General features: G+C 34.7%; 2 protein-coding genes across 15 annotated transcripts in view; one reads left to right on the plus strand and one right to left on the minus strand.

Annotated features, from left to right (window-relative positions):
* Positions 1-4411, minus strand: part of LOC127881608 (plasma membrane calcium-transporting ATPase 2-like) — a 178367-nt gene extending 173956 nt beyond the window's left edge. For 2 of the 8 annotated variants that reach the window (XM_052429634.1, XM_052429633.1), the window contains exon 1: positions 4143-4285. The gene's annotated coding sequence lies outside the window, so the exon portion shown is untranslated. Of the gene's footprint in view, positions 1-4048; positions 4288-4393 lie in introns of those variants that run through there. The other 6 variants (XM_052429631.1, XM_052429630.1, XM_052429627.1 and 3 more) reach the window with 5 other exon arrangements.
* Positions 4412-11966: 7555 nt separating this feature from the next.
* The window catches only part of LOC127881621 (uncharacterized), a 64477-nt gene continuing 57660 nt past the window's right edge, over positions 11967-18783 (plus strand). For 3 of the 7 annotated variants that reach the window (XM_052429671.1, XM_052429678.1, XM_052429677.1), the window contains exon 1: positions 16259-16764. In XM_052429671.1, coding sequence (XP_052285631.1) covers positions 16747-16764 — 18 coding nt within the window. In that variant the 5' untranslated portion in view covers positions 16259-16746. Of the gene's footprint in view, positions 12414-16258; positions 16765-18783 lie in introns of those variants that run through there. The other 4 variants (XM_052429672.1, XM_052429676.1, XM_052429674.1 and 1 more) reach the window with 4 other exon arrangements.

An 18783-nucleotide genomic window follows, 5' to 3' on the forward strand; every position in this document is an offset into this window, starting at 1 on the left:
ACGAGAAAAACTGAAGTTTAAGTTGAACTCAATTTGCTATAGGAAAACGACGGTAGCCGTTTAGACGTAAGCGGGGTAGCTTACGTCTAATATTGGACTACAATTTCGCCAAGCCTGGATCTTATTACTCCTATAAATATGAGGTCGATTTACATCGACCTCATATCGTTTAACGTTATTTTGCAATAGCATCGTTCCGACATGAATTCATGTCGGAAGCTTTAACGGCATCAAATTCATATAACAGCACAGAATAATCATGCAATAAATTATTAAACATAAAATATAAACATTATTTTACTTATTGCATTAGAAAAATGTTTATACAAACTTACAAGTAATGATAGTCCAGACCTTAAAACACTACCACTGTTCAAATTCCATATTGTTGCCATATAGCACTGTGTAAATTGAAAGTTGCATAATGTTACCTCATTGGTCGGTTATAAATACATTGTTTCTCTATATATAGTATTTGATTTAGACGAAAATAATAATTTAAGTGGAATGTCATAATAGTTTTCCATTAAAACTTTGATCTTGCCGTGTGTGTTTATGGACGTTAATAATTATGTTATACTTATTTTTGTATTTCATTAAGAATTAGAACGTGTAGCCCTTTTTGTTAACTGTTTTTAGCAAACGATTCGCGGCTTAATAAGACACGGAAAATAGTTAAAGCGACACTTTCATTTAAAGGTTTAATGTGAACAATATTAAATGAAACCTTTTTTGGTATTAATATATTTTATTGACATGTTAAATTCGATACTTGAAAAGGTGTTTAGTCTTTAAAAAGATGTCGCTGATATTGTTAATTTTAATAACTGTTAATATGCTTAATGTTGTATAAGAAATCGAATAGTTTCACTGAGTTGTATTCCCGCCTAAAATCCGATATCGTAAAACGCGCAATGGTTAAGAATAAGGTCTGAATAAGTTTAGGTATTCAGATCCGAATATCAGCAGCTGTGCCAGCTGGGAAGCCCCGTTTTGGCTTTAACAACCGCAAGCGAAACAACATACTTTTTTAAGTCTTTCACTAAGACTCAATGATCACAAGTATAGGTCCCTGCTGTGGCGTATGACACCATAGTGTTATTTAGTATTGGTCGGCACAGTATCTGATCATAAAGAGATAATTGGTTTGTGCTGAACACAGGGCAATAAAACCACAGATCTATCAATAAACAAGATTATTGAGATATCTTTTATTGAACACCGCGATAAAAATGCTCAAACCACGGACTCTAGATTACACGGATAAGAAACATGGCAACATTCTCAGAATCATCACTGCTATATGTGTAATCACCTAACAATTCGTCTAAAAATAATTTATATATTTGAGTTGAAGACGATGTACTGTTGCATAAGTCTGAATAAACTATCTGTCTGCCTGTCTAAATCTAAGCCGTCATCGTCCCAGTGAAAAAAATCTGATTTTGAATAGTTGGACATGATGCCATGATGTCAAAATACGAAATGACCCGCGTAACACCGACCGTGATTTTCAAGAATCTTTAATAAATTGATAATTTAAGGTAAATAACATTTCATATAATTATACATAATTCCCTCGTTGATAATTAACAGCAAACGATGAATGTTTTTGACACCCATTTTATTTCAAGTATGCATGCAAAGCCGAATAAAATCGAGAGGATCCGCTATATACGCTGTTTCATCATAAATTTATCACCCTTTCTGTGTTATAAAGAAGAGCTGAAATCGTTAATTTATTAAGATGTATTTTTAATAAGCTTTATTGATATGTTTCGTGAACAAAATACCACTATATATTCCATAACAAATATAATAATCATGGCAAAGGAAATTCAATGGCCGGTTTCTAAACAAAAGCATAATCGCCAAGACCGTAGCATCAGTTCAGTGCGTTAGGAACGCGCGCTACTTTCTTCCGCCTTCATTCCTTAATTACTTTCGTTTTTAAACAATTTTTTTCTATCGTATACAGAATTCTATTCTCCTAAGCAAGATGTAATTTTTAAAACTGAACTCGAAATATAAACGCTACAAATTGGTATAAAGTACGAACATGTCAACCGTAAATCTAGATTCTAAAACTCCAAAACGGTATAATATTTGCAAAAGTTTAAGTTATAACTCGCCGGGCTGTCGAAATCAGAAGAACGCTACAAATTGGTATTAAGTACGAACATGTCAACCGTAAATCTAGATTCTAAAACTCCAATACGGTATGATATTTGCAAAAGTTAAAGTTATAACTCGCCTGGCTGTCGAAATCAGAAGAAAAACTTAATATATGTTTGTATATCTGTTTACTACGTAACGTAAGCTTTCTAATGATATATAATTTGTCAAAATCGGCCGAGAAATGAAACTATAATTCAACAAAAGACGTGAGTGGGTACATCAAACTGTATAACCTCGGCGCTTCGCTGTACGCTAATTGTACAAGATCGATAGCCACAACACGGTAAAACGCGCGGTGGTAAAACATAAAATGTGTATTTCTTGTGTTTATCTCGCTATAAATCCATTAATAACAACGGGAGTATACTAAAACGTATATTTTTTTAAAGAGGAATTAATAGCAACAAGATAACGTATAAACCAATAAAATCGGATGAATAGTTTTTGCATAAGATTGAATTTACTACAGTAAGGGTCAAATACTCGAATCATCTCCTATCAATATACACTCTGTGATACAACTGGTAGTTTAAACACACACATAAAGGTTTCATTTAATTAAAAAGTACAGAAAGCTAAAAAGTGATGTGGTTTGTTGTACAACAACAATTGGTTTTGTGTAACCTATTCAAAAAATAATTTCGTTCAAGATAATTCAATGTAATTCTATAAACGACAAACACACTTCGTGTGTTGTGTATGTTTATTTTTAAAAATGTTCATAAGTGGTTTAAAAGCACAATTTTTACACATTTAAGAGGTAATCGCTCACATTTATGTCTAATTAATTATAATTTTATGCATTAGCAAAGATTTAACGAGAAAAACTGAAGTTTAAGTTGAACTCAATTTGCTACAGGAAAACGACGGTAGCCGTTTAGACGTAAGCGGGGTAGCTTACGCAGGGTTCGACACTAAGGCACGTCCGACAGACATTGTCTAGTAAGATCGGTGGTCGGGCTAGTAAAACTGCGGGCTAGCTTGTCCGACTGGTCGTACATAAATTAAAAAAAATCTATACTGATTCATATAACTATAAATAATTGCTGTGAAAACCTTTACTTTTAATCTGTAAAATTACTCTTGAATCCGTTATTTACATTAAAACAAAACTAGTATATTTAAATAAACGCGGAGCATTCACATGATTCATCGCTATTTTTAGACGCAAAGGAGAGCTTCCTGCAGAAATTGCTTGTTTCAATTGGTCAAGTTGTAATGAATATTAATAATTTTCTGCAGTGTCGTAAAACTGTAGAGCATGATTTTACGTCTTCTATCGAAAATTGGTATCGTCACTGTAAACATTTTTGTGAAGCAGACAAGATAATGTAATTTAAAGAATGGCTTTGTTCAAGTTCGGATTTTTGTCCGACAAATCAGTTAATGAAAAAAAGAATCCGACGCCTACCTGACACGAAACGTAAATATGAAGAAACAAGAAAACGTCAATTTTATCCTAGATGGAAAATCGAGTCAGTTCCCATGGCTTGAATTTGACGAAGAAAAGCAAAAAAAAGGGTTATTTTATTGTTTTACTATAAGCATAAAAAATCTGGTGTTCACTGATAATTTACTGATAAATCCTGATTAAACAGTCACATGACACAATTGTGTTCATTTGCTATGTCATTTATGGTCTAGTAGACATCAGGTTCGGGCTAGTACATTTTAAGAGGAGCTGGTCCGACGGTCTTGCTGTAATAAAAGTTAATGTCGAACCCTGTTACGTCTAATTATTTGGACTAGGATCTTATTTGGAAAGTTGATTCAGCAATATTGAAGTAAAAGTAATATTTTTACATGGACATAAAATTCCATGAAAAAACACATAAAAAGCAAAAAGCAACAATGCGACTGTCACACTTACAGTGTGTGTTCGAAAAGAACTGGGTACGAATCTTGCCGGTCATTAATATCATCCATTTTTTACGTATTTCGTTGCCCTCTTTTATTTAGCTTACTTATTTCCACTAATCCTCTAGACTCATTAATCAGGAATTTCACTAATTATGCATAACTATATCTGAAATGTTACAGTAAACGGGTAAACCATGGGCGTGAATGGCTACAGTTACATGTTTCCGTTTAAGGAGTAAATAATTCGGCGGCCATTTTGACAAAAAATCATAGCAAAACAGCGCGAATAGAAAGAAATCAGTTTAATGACATATACTATACAGCTTAAACAAACATGCAATCAATAATACAATACCTTATAATATGCAATATAATTCTATATATCCTTGTTAAATTATTCTAGCTGAACCAGGCGTCCAACCTTGTCAGCCCAGGGACGTAAGCGGCCGAGAGTTCTTTTGGTTTTGCTATAGTAACTTTGACGTCATCAAGTTTAACATGGAGGCAAATACGAACTATATTTTAAGCAGTTCTGTAGTCAATTTATAACCTGCTTTTCGGTAACATTTTATTGCTGAAAAAATCGAGAATTTTACAAAAATGAGCATGCTATTTAAGGTCCTTGTTCAATGGTTTTCTATTTGTTTAAATGTCATTTACTACCCTTAACTAATTCTAACAGTAAAATAGGAAATTAAAGAATATTGTTATCGTCGGGATCCTCTGATGGCAAAAGGTGCACTGCGCCACGTTGACTTAAATATTTTTTACGATTTATAAAAGCTACAGTATGTTATTACTACAGGTATTTTATAAAAGCTACAGTATGCTGTACGACACGTATTTTTCAAATCATCAAGTGTAACAAACGCTTTATTATTTTACATGTTTCGCACGTTGATTATACAATGACGAACCTTTCTTACACGTATTTAACATCGTTATAAGTCGGAAGTATTATTTCGCTTGTTTAAACATAATGACTGAAATAGTTTTTGAATCTATGACATTTTTAGAACAGTAATTTTACCAAACGGTGCACATGTCCCTTTAAATTCATGATACATATTTACAAAAATCATTGGACAGTCTTTTTGCTATAACGACGCACAAATTATGACGCTTTTCCCCATATACAAACGTTAGACGTGAAGGCTACTGTAGTAGTCCATCTATCAGCATCCGTATCCGCATCTGCATCCGCAAAATCATAATACAGACGCTATATTCCATTTATCCGCATACGTCGAACGTATCTTTCTTTTATTATATGGATAAAACTGGAAATTATAATTGAGATGATTATTATGAAGGACAAGCGTGAATTTAAGTAGATATAGGGTACAAATCATCATTCTGTCTGTAAAAGAATACAAATGGTAAATGCCTGAAACATCTTCTTCTAGTACCTTGGCTATGCTTTTCTAAACAATTGAAGTGAAATCAGAGTCCCGATATGCAGAACTGCTTCGGTTGTATAATTCCGGGTAATTGTTCTCGAAATCGATTAGTTTTTCAGTTGATTTTTGAGATGACAGCCCCCTCATCGTGCTAAATGCCGTCTTTATCCTTGTCCGCATCCGCATTATGCCGGGTTTCAATGTGTCCGCGTTCCGTGTCCGTGTGTCCGTGTCCGCGAAAAAAAGAACTGGTTGAAATCTGTTGGAGCTATTCCATGTATCCGCGTTCCATGTCCGCATTTTTTGTCCGCGTATTGCGTCCGTGAAAAATCGCTCGGTGAGCGATTTTTCAAGGACGCGGACTAAGTACACGGACGGCAGTAAGCATGAAAGGTCGACTTTCAAGCATAGATATTAGTGAAAAAATAATAAATTAAGTAAGGGATAACCCTGAAACAAACAACCAACGTATGAAAGAATACAAAGACAAAGACATTGCATCAAAAATCTGGAAAAGAATAGCCAACGAAATGTCAATTGATGGCGTTGAAGGTAAGAGAGAATAGTAATATGCGATTATATATCGTCTGCATATTGTACACTCTATAATCGCTTTTCACGTTTGTGTCATCGGGTGACTACATAACATTGTATCATTTATCATAATTATCTGAACCTCTTTGTTTTCTTTTTGTTTCTAAAATAAATGCAAAAACATTAGAGTATGTTTTAAAAAATTTCTTGTTTTGTTTTCATTACCTTAAGCAAATGGCGAGTCATTCCTTGGCACTTATAGACTGACGTGACGTACTCCGTCGATTCAGCTGTTCTTCTACAACCGAAACTTGCCGAACTGACGTCTACTAAGACGTAAGTAGGTCCTGAACTCTTCATCGTTCAGCTCTAATTCTCTAAAAAGATGGTAGTATGGGCCGTAAGTTTGACGGTTTCTTATGATGGCACGTGTCCAGTACCTATGTCTGCGTTTCCGTCTACTTACATGCAGTACTGTCGCATCAGTCATCATAAAAAATATGTATTATTAACGTATATTAAGCAATGTAGTTAAGCACATTTCTGAAGGAATTCAGTGCTGTACGAAGACCATAAAGGTTCTTCAATAACGCTCCTAGCAAAAGTAAGCACACAAGTATAGCTTAAATCTTGAGTGTCACATAAAGCTGGGACTTGGCATATTACATCTTATAAATTGGCGGAGTAAACAAAATAATTTACCCCCTGAAGATGTGTTTATTTCCGTAAACCACATCGACCCGTGAAAACGTCATTAGAATGTCTCATTTGCATAAACTGTGTAGGGCTGTTCATAGCTGGATGTTTGTGGGCTTTTTACGTACTTTTTTTAACAATATTTTTTTAAGCGATTTAGTCTATATTTTAAGAAACATATTTTGCGTATCGCAAAGTTGTTTAATTAATATAATACTTAATCATATATTTTTTATAACACCATATTTTGAGCTGTTGCGAATAAATAAATAAATCAAACAAGCGGAAGGCAAATAATACGAACATCACTGGCTTCTAAGTAGGCTACTAGGTTGTAAACACTTGTGAAATATACCACGTGCTCACCTTGCAAGTATGCTGTACGAACTGTGATGAAAGGGCGTAGGACCTTCGACGGCCTATAAGATATTCGTGGAGACGCAACATGATCGGAATGAGCGCGAAAGGATCGACACCGCGCAAGCGTTCTCAGAACGCGGGCTTTAGTCATCGAAACATTCGTTCGTACTTGAATGCGCCAATGAAAGAGTACCACAAGTTATTTGTTTGTTGTTAGCTTGTATGCAATTTTCGCCGTGTTCATATGTTTTTCAGTCATTCCACTACGGGCAGTTAATACGTTCACACTTTCCCTGGATAAGAATGTTCACCAGTACGAAGTTCTCATAAGTATTCCAGTAACTGACAATTTGAGTTATGGGGAGAATGACCTTAAGAATATTCCAATGACAAGTCAAATCACTTCACAAGTTATATGGTCGTGCCGGGGATTGAACCCGCGATCATCATTGGTAATTCTCCGCTTTTCCAAAGGAACTCGTCGACCCCATAGGCTCGAACTTCCTCGATAGTCATTCCATGTTTTCACCGTGTTCGTTGTATGCAAGTACAAACCTTCCCGCATATTTCCACGTCCATAAAGAAAATAACAGGTCGCGAATAAAAAATCTCAGATTTGATTGCACAAAATAACAATTACGTTGTCCTTTTTTTCTCATCGTAGAAATATACAAGTTTTCGTTTTTCCCGCCCCTTTACAGTACACGTAAGAACATTTTCGTAATTCTCAAATAATTCATTACAAATAATGAATTATAATTTTATGAATACAAATTATAAACAAAAGAAGCATAATAAAAAATCATTTTTCCAACTTTCCAAACATAAAAGTACATATTTTTTAGACACGGTCCTAGTGCGCCTCGAACTCATGCCTGCAACAATAGCGAATTTGAAACGAAAGATGTTTCCTGCTTAACAATTGTCCAGTTGCTTTCCAAAAGAAGGGGCGCTATTCGTGCATCTATAAATATATTCTCTGTTTCAAGATTTACTTCCCGTCTTAGCTGCATCCTATGGCAAATACGATTACTAATATAATTGGGCTCGTATTAGGTAAATTATTTGTTTACAACTTTCTATGAAAAAGTTTCGTGGGCGTAATAGAATTAAGAATTAACGAGAGTAAGTGTCACTGGATGATATAACTGTGTGGCAAGCGAAATGCACATTAATTCCTTAAACCACGTTTTACCAGTTAACTATTCAAGACTTTGAACTGCGGTTCAAAGTGTGTCTTAAAATAGATACAAATCCGGTATCTGAGGCAACCAATCAGCGGAGCTTAAACCACAATTAGAAGGTAAATGCCGTGACTTCATTGGTCATCTCTTAACTATAGGGTTAAGAGACTGAACTGCGGTTCAAAGTCTTAAACTGCGGTTAAGAGGCGCGGTATGCACATTAATTATCCAACAGTTAATTATAAAGTTAAGAAACATTGAACCCGAGTTCAAAGTGCCATTTGCACATAAATTCCTCTCTTAACTATAGGGTCAAGAGACTTTGAACTGCGGATCAAAGTCTTAAACTGCGGTTCAAAGTCTTAAACTGCGGTTCAAAGTCTTAAACTGGGGTTAAGACGCGCGGAATGCACATTAATTATTTAACAGTTAACTATGGGGTTAAGAGACTTTGAACCCGAGTTCAAAGTGCCGTTTGCACATTTATTCCTTAAACCCGAGTTAAAGAGTTTGAACCGCTGTTCAAAGTGTGTCTAAAGATAGATACAAATCTCTTATCTACATAGTTCAGAGACAATCAATCAACGGAGCTTAAACCACAATAAAAAGGCAAATTTAACGATTTCATTGGTCGTTTCTTAACTATATAGTTAAGAGACTTCGAACCGCGGTTCAAAGTCAGGTCGGACCTCAAAGACCTCGTGAAGAGGCCGGTAGGACCGGTAAATAAACTCTGATTTAAAAAAAAAACGCGGTTCAAAGTCTTGAACCCGGGTTTAAGGAATTAATGTGCAAACGGCACTTTGAACCCGGGTTCAAAGTCTCTTAACTATATAGTTAAGTGTTAAACCGTGGTTTAAGGAATTAATGTGCATTTCGCTTGCCATAATAACTGTGCCCAGAGGCAATTATGCTTATTAACGGACCAATAGCATTAGAGCAAATTTGGTACATAACAATACAAACAACATTGTTGCGAACGTTGTTTTTTTTTCAAAATGTATACTTAGGTTCAATCTGATACGTTTTAAAGTGTGTTCTAGTATTAATGATATCTCTAGTTGCCATATTATTCAGTGATGCGGAACCATCTGATAAATGTTGCAGCGGACCATCCAAAAAGAATATGTGCAATTCGGCCTAATAATGAGTCTCAACTCTTCCGCCAAAGAACATTGTCTTAATGTGTTTTTACTGGCCATAGATTTCAAAACTACACGAAATAATTGATACATTAATCAGAAAGATTAACGTTCCTGTCCTATATTAACGATCCTGTGATATTGGGTAAAAGATCAGAAATACACAAGGAGCCTTAAAGGGGCCTTTTTCACAGATTTTGGCATATTTTGAAGTTTGTCATTAAATGCTTTATATTGATAAATGTAAACATTGGATCTTAAAAGCTCCAGTAAAAAAATCAAGAATAAAATTAAAACAAGGAAAAAAAAGTTGCCGGTACCAGGGCTCGAGCCCCCAGCGTCCTGGAGTTAGTCTGAAGTAAAAACGCATAAGCCCTTACGGCTATTTCGCCGAATATACACAGAATGGGTATTTTATACCTTATGTAAGCAATCTTCGTAGTTTCGTAAATTCAAACGACAACAACAGAACTCTCCAAATTATTCAATCGTTGCGCGTTGCAACGCTTTATAATTTTTAGGTTTTCAAATCGTCAAAAGATACATATAATGGCTATATTGGACTATGGTAAATGTTCAGTAATAATGTTTCCTCACAAATATCATAACTAAAACGAAAAATTGCGAATCTGAAACAACTTTTTTCAATTTTGTCAATTTACCAAACCGTGAAAAGATCCCTTTAATGATAAAGTAGGTAACATGCCGACAACAAATTATTTTAACATGCTAAATATTTTAAGCCAATGTTTCTTGTCTAAGCGACATGGAAGAACATGCACGAAAGACTGTACAGATGAGGTAGAAACGTGGAAACGGATAGATTGGGTTCCTGGAATGTCAAAGGCTGTCAATGCGTCTGTTGTCGTAAGTCTGTTTTTCTTGCCCGCGTTCTTTGTATGCTATAGATATTGCGCATGCGCATATGGGTACTATATGTACAGTTCATAAATAATTTTACTATTATGACCGATTCGCCAATTCGCTTACTGGCATTTGTAAAAACAAGTCCCATGTGCTCACCAATCATTTAAAGGGACCTTTTCACGTTTTGGTAAATTGACAAAAGAAAATGCTTCAGATTCACAAATTTTCGTTGTAGTTTCGATATTTGTGAGGAAACAGTAAAACCACAGGTAGATCTACATGAAAAAAATGTGTTTGGTCTCTTATTATATATATAAGGACCAAAACATTTTTTTTCAAGTACCTGTTAGTAAAACTGAAACTTTACCATGCTCTAATATATCCATCATATGCATCTTTTGACGATTTAAACACCCGAACATTATAAAGCGTTGCAACGCGAAACGTTTGAATAATTCGGAGAGTTCTGTTGTTTTCGATATATTTTGTGACAATACGAGGATTGCTTAAATAAAGTATAAAATACATAATTGTATGAGCACGGTTGGTCGAGTGGTCTAAGCGTAAGACTTTTACTCCAGATGTCAGTGGTTCGAGCGCCGTTGAGAGTTACTTTTTTAATTTTATTCTTGTTTTCTTCTTTAGCTTTTTAGATCCAATGTTTACATTTATCAATACAAAGCATTTAATGACAAACTTCAATACATGCCATAATCTTTGAAAATATCCCTTTAATACATAATCAAACGATATTAGTGCATTTTTAATCTAACTGAATTAACCGTCGATATGCCCCTTTAAAGTTTTATTAATTCGACCTAATCCTATGGTGATACAGCTTAATCGTTGCTTAGATGTGATACGAAAATTATTTTCGTATGTTCTAACTATTAGATATCCTTGTACAAAGAGCATGCCGTATAGTTGATGAAAGGTCGACTTTTCCATATTATATTCTACCTTGGCTTTTATATTGATCGAATGAGTTAAACTCCGCCATGAAAAATGTTGAATTTCAAGTCACTACATGTAGTAGATATTGTGAAATATTCAGAAATTTAACCTTAAACGATATCGCTTACTTGAACTATGGAAATCACTCTACGAAAATCAATGAAATAGTTACTTCTACAATATAATGGTGTCGTAACGGTGACCGAGCAATTTGAAAATTAATTGTATTTTCAAACTTCCGTATAAACCAAGAGACCGTGCGGGATTGTTAAGGCGTAAACTCACAACTTGTAACTCTCAACGTAGGCCTACTTTAAAATGAAACTTTCTCTTGAAAAAAAAACTGCGCTTAATGAATGTTCGTAAAGTGTCCTCCCAAATGAGCCTGTGAAGTCCGCATAGGCTAATCAGGGATGACCCTTTCTGAATAAACTGGATTTTCGCTAAGAAGAGACTTCATTTAATCGAAAAATACCATAAACGCGGAAGTTGTCGTTACTGATAAGCTTTTGTGGACTGCACATGCTAATATCGGACGACAATTTACCCCTTTATGCGCTGGAACCGAATTTTGAAGGCCTTTGCAAACAGTTTGGATCCAGATGAGACGCCACAGAACGTGGCTTCTCATCAGGATCCAAACTGTTTGCTATTCTGATAGTATTCTTTGAAAAAAAATCGAAGAAATGGCTAATTTTAGAAATTCGGCGGAAGACATTTTAGCAGACGACAAATTTCCCAGCATGCAAAGGGTTAAGCACATGTATTAAGCCACGTATTCCCAGAGCGAGGGACAAATCGAAAGCGCGAATCATCCATTGAAAGCGCGAATCATCCATTGAAAGCGCGAATCATCCATTGAAACGCGAAGCACGTATGCTTTTTCGCAAATGGCTTACATGCTTCAGTTTAGATCTTCAACCCGATAATAAATGGAAAAGTTTGTACGTTTTGTAGATCAATAATACAGCGCAATATCTAGGGTAGTCGACTTTATTGTCGCCTAAGCTATCATGGTATGCGAATTAAAACGATCATCGTCGGTGTAGTAGAAAATGGTTGAACGGTCCGTCGTGATAAGAGTGTATACAGCGAGGACATGATGAATAAAAGTCGAATAAATATGTTTTCAGTTGATCAGTTTATGCACAGGACCATGTGAAAACCGTACTTTTGATGAATATATTTAGTTTTCTAACGGAAATGTGGAAACTGGATGGGATTTTCCCCTATTTAAGGTATGCTTTCGTTTTAATGAATGTTGTTATCCACATGACTTCTATATGTATGTCGTATAGAACGATTTTCATAGCTTGCAACACATTGGTTTGTTGTGGGTAACGTTGGAAAAAGTATTTATGTCGTGGGTCACAGCTTTTCAGACTTTATGTTGATTTAAATCAACCGTGCGTTACAATGAATGTTAAATCATTAAGTAGTGTCATACGTTTGGTATGTAGTCATAAATCTAGGCTTTAGTGAAGAACGAAACAAACAACTGCAAATAACCAGTTTTCAATGCATTTTGCAAGTAATGCACGGGTGCTCGGTAATACACACGCTATCACAATGAATGGGATGACTATTCCTAGCGAAATCAGACCCATGGATTGTTCAGTGTGAATGTAGGTGTTATAACATAAAATTCATTATTTATTGAGTTATTTGTTCTTGGATCCAATTGTATAAAGTGTTGATTTTTATTTAACATTTTGCACACTGCATCAGCACGATGTTACCGAACATTATTAACCATTTATTGTCTTAAACCAAAGTGTCATTTCTTAATGAAATGACGTCCATGAATGAAAACATAATACGCTGGATGATCAACACATTCTTTATCATATTATATTTTGCTAGTATAAACATCTTTTTACAAATTCTGTTAAATCCGTTAATTCTATGTATGCCATGTACGGGTGACTTTTAAATGGAAACAACATTAGCCTCGTTTCCTAAAAACATTTTATTAATACATTATAATTCTTTTAGCAAAATGAAAAAAAAAAAAACACTGACTGACGTAAGAAATTACTACAAAGTTGTAATAGCTGCATATGCGTCAATATGACACCGATGCCTCCACCGCACTTCTTGGCAGTCCCTCCAACATACGCTATTACTACAGCCATTTTACATGAATGCGCATACATATGTTTGTGAAGTTGTATCACTCTATCAGTTATATTTATAGCAAACATGCACCAACCTACCAAACTATGAATACGTTTATCAAGTCTCATCCCTCCAGCAGTTATATATTTTGAGTTGCACAATACTTTTTGTGACCACCTTTTGTCCGTCATTCGTCGTCCGTCTTCAACATATACATTGTTAACAATCTTGAGGCTACGTTTACTGTCCAATCTTTACGAAACTTTGTCAGACTGTTTGTTCCACTGATGCATTGGCCATGTTTAAAAATGGGCGACGTGCGTTCAAAAACTATGTCACTAGGTTAGATTTAAAAACTATGTCACTAGGTTAGATTTAAAAACTATGTCACTAGGTTAGATTTAAAAACTATGTCACTAGGTTAGATTTAAAAACTATGTCACTAGGTTAGATTTAAAAACTATGTCACTAGGTTAGATTTAAAAACTATGTCACTAGGTTAGATTTAAAAACTATGTCACTAGGTTAGATTTAAAAACTATGTCACTAGGTTAGATTTAAAAACTATGTCACTAGGTTAGATTAAAGAACAAGATTGTTAAGACTCTTAAATGGGGCCTTTTCACAGATTTTGGCATGTATTGAAGTTTGTCATTAAATGCTTTATATTGATAAATGTAAACAGTGAATCTAAAAATCTCCAGTTAAAAAAAAAACAAGAATACAATTAAAAAAGTAAAACTGGGCCCGAACCACTGACCCTTGGAGTCCTGGAGTAAAAGTCTACTTCTTAGACCACTCGGCCATTCCCGCACATAAAATGACGGATGTATTTTATACTTTATATAAGCAATCCACGTAGTTTCACAAAATATAACAACAACAGAATTTTCCATATTATCAAACTAAAACGAAAATTTGCAAATCTGAAACTTTTTAATTTTGTCAATTTACAAAAACGTGAAAAGGCCCTTTTAAAATTACATTTCAGTATAATCTTCATGGAAATTTCTTAGAACATTTGTTCGAATGATATATCGAATCGGTCCGAAAATGTTTCCGGTCCTTAAAAAATCATGATAGCCAGTTTGCGGGCACTTTTCCTTATATGACTTAAGTGAAACTTGTGGACACGCTAGAAGTCACTGTTTGGCCCAAACTTAACGAATACTTCTCACAACCTTCGTTATCATGACATTTTGGTCCGAGTTCGAAGATAGCTCCTATTCACTTACAGGTATGGCCGCCATGGGGCAGGGCAGTTTTCCTTTATTTGGCTAAAGTGCCAGCATATCACCAATCTAGAAGTCAAGTGTTTGGTCCAATAATCATGCTCAGAATATTTGTTTTTACTATTTCTCAGCCGAGTATGCACATGATTTCGGTCAGTTAAAACATGTCCGCCATGGGTCGGGTCAGTTATTCTTATATGGCTATCGTGAAACTTTTTTTAATTCAAGACGTCACATGTTTTTGCCCAATCTTCACGAAACTTGCTCAGAACACTTTTTATATATCTCGGCCATGTTATTAAAGTGTTTTTGGTCCGTTGATAAACCAGTTTCTCAGGAAACAGGAGTGAAACAGGAGCATGGTTGCTTATATTTGCTATATTGAAACCTTGTCATCGCTCTTGAAGTCACCTTTGTAGTCTTCGTGAAACTTGTTCAAACCATGTTCTTATACTACTTCGGCTCAGTTCGGAAAAGGTTCTGGTCCGCTAAAAACAACTACAGCCAGGGACGGGGCAGTTTTCCAAATATACATGTAGCTATTGTCAAAGCTTATTAACACTCTAGAAATTACGTGTTTTGTCCCATCATTGTTACACTTCTTCTGAAAATTTGTTTTATTTATTTTTCGACCGAGATTTACGCTGCTCAGAACAGTACAGTTTCTTTGGGTCTCATGTTAGTGACTTAAGTTTAGTGACCCTCTTGTTTGAAGTATTTAATAATTATCTTGCACGATCAGTCCCTAATATTTACATAATATTCAAAAGAAACGATTGCACGCTTTGTTATTCATGTCGCAGATTAGATTAGGGAAGACGATCGGGCGATCAAAGTAATCTATCATGTCAAGATATGAAGATGACTGAAGCAAAATCAACACGAAATTGAATAACAACGGCAATAAAATACGCATGTAGTATGTTGTTTAAGTCGCTATCCAATGCTTAACCTTCCGCAACGCCAAATTTGTTGACAACAACATAAAACAACCGGCAAACAACATCATGATTTATTTAGACCACACAGGGAGGCGTCCTGGCAATCCGTAAGATCAACCTAGTTTGAATCAACACGGAATATTTTATTAACTTTTTTATTTGCGTACTTAGACAGACGATGTTGACGTCCTCAGCGTGCATATACATTACACAAACAAGTATAATTTCCCTGAATAAATCTATACCCATCGAATGTTCGTTTTACTGGAAGTCAGTGTGTAAATAATTGATACTCCATTTTGATAAGTATTCCGAGAAAAAAAACAGTTCGCATCTGACAATATAAAATGTATATTTTGGTTTCATTTGGATAATATTAATGATAACATGCATTGTATATTGTGTGTTCCCGGTGAAGTATCACCAGTTTTCTTTTAAATATTTCATCAACAGAACGTATGCGGTAACAAAACAGCCTTATCAGCATCAGTCGTTTTGTTTCCTCTTTTTTTATAAATAATTTGTCAACCGATGATGACCCAAATGACACTTGGCGTGCCGCGTGAAATTCGGTAAGAAGACGACTATTAGAAGGAAGCTATCAAGTGTCTACTAAATTCGGGCATGCAAAGAAGTATGTCTATGAATAAACAACCATTACTTTTGAGTTTTTTTGTTGTTGCCAGTTACTAAGCAGATATCTTAGGCACCTTGTTGTAACTAACTTAATATCTTCCTGGTCTTGTTGATATAAATTTTGTCAACATGTTCAAATGAACGCCGTGTGTAGATTCACATTTTTCAAATTTTAAATGACAAACAAATGGTCATGTTGTCTAGTTTGTGTACCGCCCTTTAATAACATTAGCGCTAGCTGATTTTTTTAATGATAAGTGTTTATATGATGTTTTGCAATATCACTGTGCATTTATTTACAAGCGCACAACGGATTGTATTTCTTCGTTGATGCAAAAAATATCTTGAGATATCGGAACGGAGTTTTATAACGAGTGAAAGCATTATATTTATAATTTGATATACTCGTGATAAAAAGGATTTACAGCTAATAATCGTCAGTTAAATTTTTGTCTGCTAAACAAATAATATATTTTTTGAAGAATTTTTATAATTTTGAATGCACTTTATACACGTACGTTTATAGAAGACAATATGTTTTAGAACTACCAGTAGGTTAAACATTACAATGCACACGTCAATATAGTGCAGATAATCAGGATGCAGGATCACGTAACTTTGTGGGGCTCTCTCTTTCAACTTTAATGTATGTATACACGGCGGTAAGTGGTGCTTTATTTCAAATAACTTTTTAAAATTATTTTACTTTACAATTTCAACAAGTGCATAAAATACAGATTTTTATGCTGCTTATGGCAATGTGAAATACATCGGAATAACTTTATTTAATAAGACTGTTCCCTATTCAAAAATTCGGTATCTACTGCATCAATTGTACACGGTTTTGCTTCACGCAACGTGAAATTGTGTCAACGATTTCAGACGTATTCAAGGATTTATTCTTATACCTTAAGATTTCGGCACAAACTGAAAGAAAAACTCTCTTTTATGCACTAAAGATTTTTGCAAATGTATTTCAATAACTTTAGATATTTGCAAAAATAAAGTTCTTAACGGTGTGATTACATTCTGGACAGCACGTGTGTAAAACCCGGGAAATACCGTTGATTCTGCACCCTGATAATGGCGATGCTGTTTATCGTCAAATTTGTCAACAAAATCGCCGCCATCTTGGATGGAAAAGATAGATCGATTGATTAGTGCTTCGATTGCATGCATCTTTATGATTTCTAGTGTAGCGATTGCATGCATCTTTATGATTTCTAGTGTAGCGCACAATTTGCTATAAAGTGTCCATTTTGCCAAACCAGTACGCCTCGTATAAAAAATACATTGGCCAAGAACATCTAAGCCAGAAAAATTCCTTAGTAAACAATGGGGTGTTTTGCGTGTTTCATTTTGTGTCAATAACACCGACTTGAATGCTGAAATAGCGACACGTTATTATGAAATATTATTAATGATTGATAAAAACAACTTTTTTGGAACAAAGACCGACGCGTTAATTTACCTTTTTTTAAAAAATGTTTTGGTAAAACGAAGGGCTAACATTTGATGGTAAACAGCATGGTATTTTTAAACCAGTTTTTTTATTCCTTGAATATGGCATGATAACTTTAGTCAATTATTTTTAAGTCGTATTATTGATGAATCGAACCTAACAACGACTATCCTATAACGAACTTGATTGATTAAAAATATTGATCATCATTTGTATTATTCATCTATCGTGTATTATGCATCATCTATGACAAAAATACAGATGGAATAGTTCATTATTAACCCATTTATGCCGAGTGGACTCTCCAATCCTTCTAAATTGGAACAATTAATTTCCAAAATTAGGGATGTCTGGTATATTTAGTTATATTTTTAGAATATTTCTTACAGAAATTCTTTAAGCAAACAGCGTAGACCCTGATGAGTCGCCGCATCATGCGGCGTCTCATCTGGATCTACGCTGTTTGCCAAGGCCTTTTTTCTAGACGCTAGGCATAAATGGGTTAATGTATGGCGTAAAATGTTTTATATTGTATGATAATTGATATCATATTCAATTCAATACATAAACGTGAATCTATATAATTAATGACATTTTTATCGGTTTTACGCGTGAGTTTGGGGTAAACATTGTATCATCACAAAACAGTCAGAATTGGTTACTAGTATTGTGTTTAGTTATTTTGTTGTAAATAAAGGTGAAGCGGGAAACGGCTGTTACGTCGTTTATTTATTTAGTAGTATCATTGTTATCATTATTATTTTATAAAATATACCGGGAGTTTTTAGCTTTACCACTCGTTTCTGATTATCATAATGACTGATATTACTAGAGTAAAAAATAACAAGTTTCACATATTTTTCATTTTCATTTATGTTGTAATACGATGATATTAATTGCTACATGTTTCGAACACACTTCATTGATGCGAATTCGGGAAGGCAGTCTATGCCGCGAATACTAGGCCATGACAACTATTGAGTCTATACATGTTGACCGGCTAAAACTCGAACCACTTTTTTATTAAAAGCGTTTTAACGAACATAATTGAATTGGTGCAGTGTAGTCTAGCTTTCAGATAATTTTTCAAATTACATCGATTTAGTTCACGTCAGGGGCAAGCCAGCCGTATTTATGTCGGGCTTTCTTTACTTTTGAAAGGATCACCGGTCTAAATCACATTGAGGATAATTATTGTAATTATATATCTCCAGCAATA

Source organism: Dreissena polymorpha, chromosome 5 (assembly GCF_020536995.1).
Source record: "Dreissena polymorpha isolate Duluth1 chromosome 5, UMN_Dpol_1.0, whole genome shotgun sequence".
In the NCBI taxonomy this organism is placed as follows: Eukaryota; Metazoa; Mollusca; class Bivalvia; order Myida; family Dreissenidae; genus Dreissena; species Dreissena polymorpha.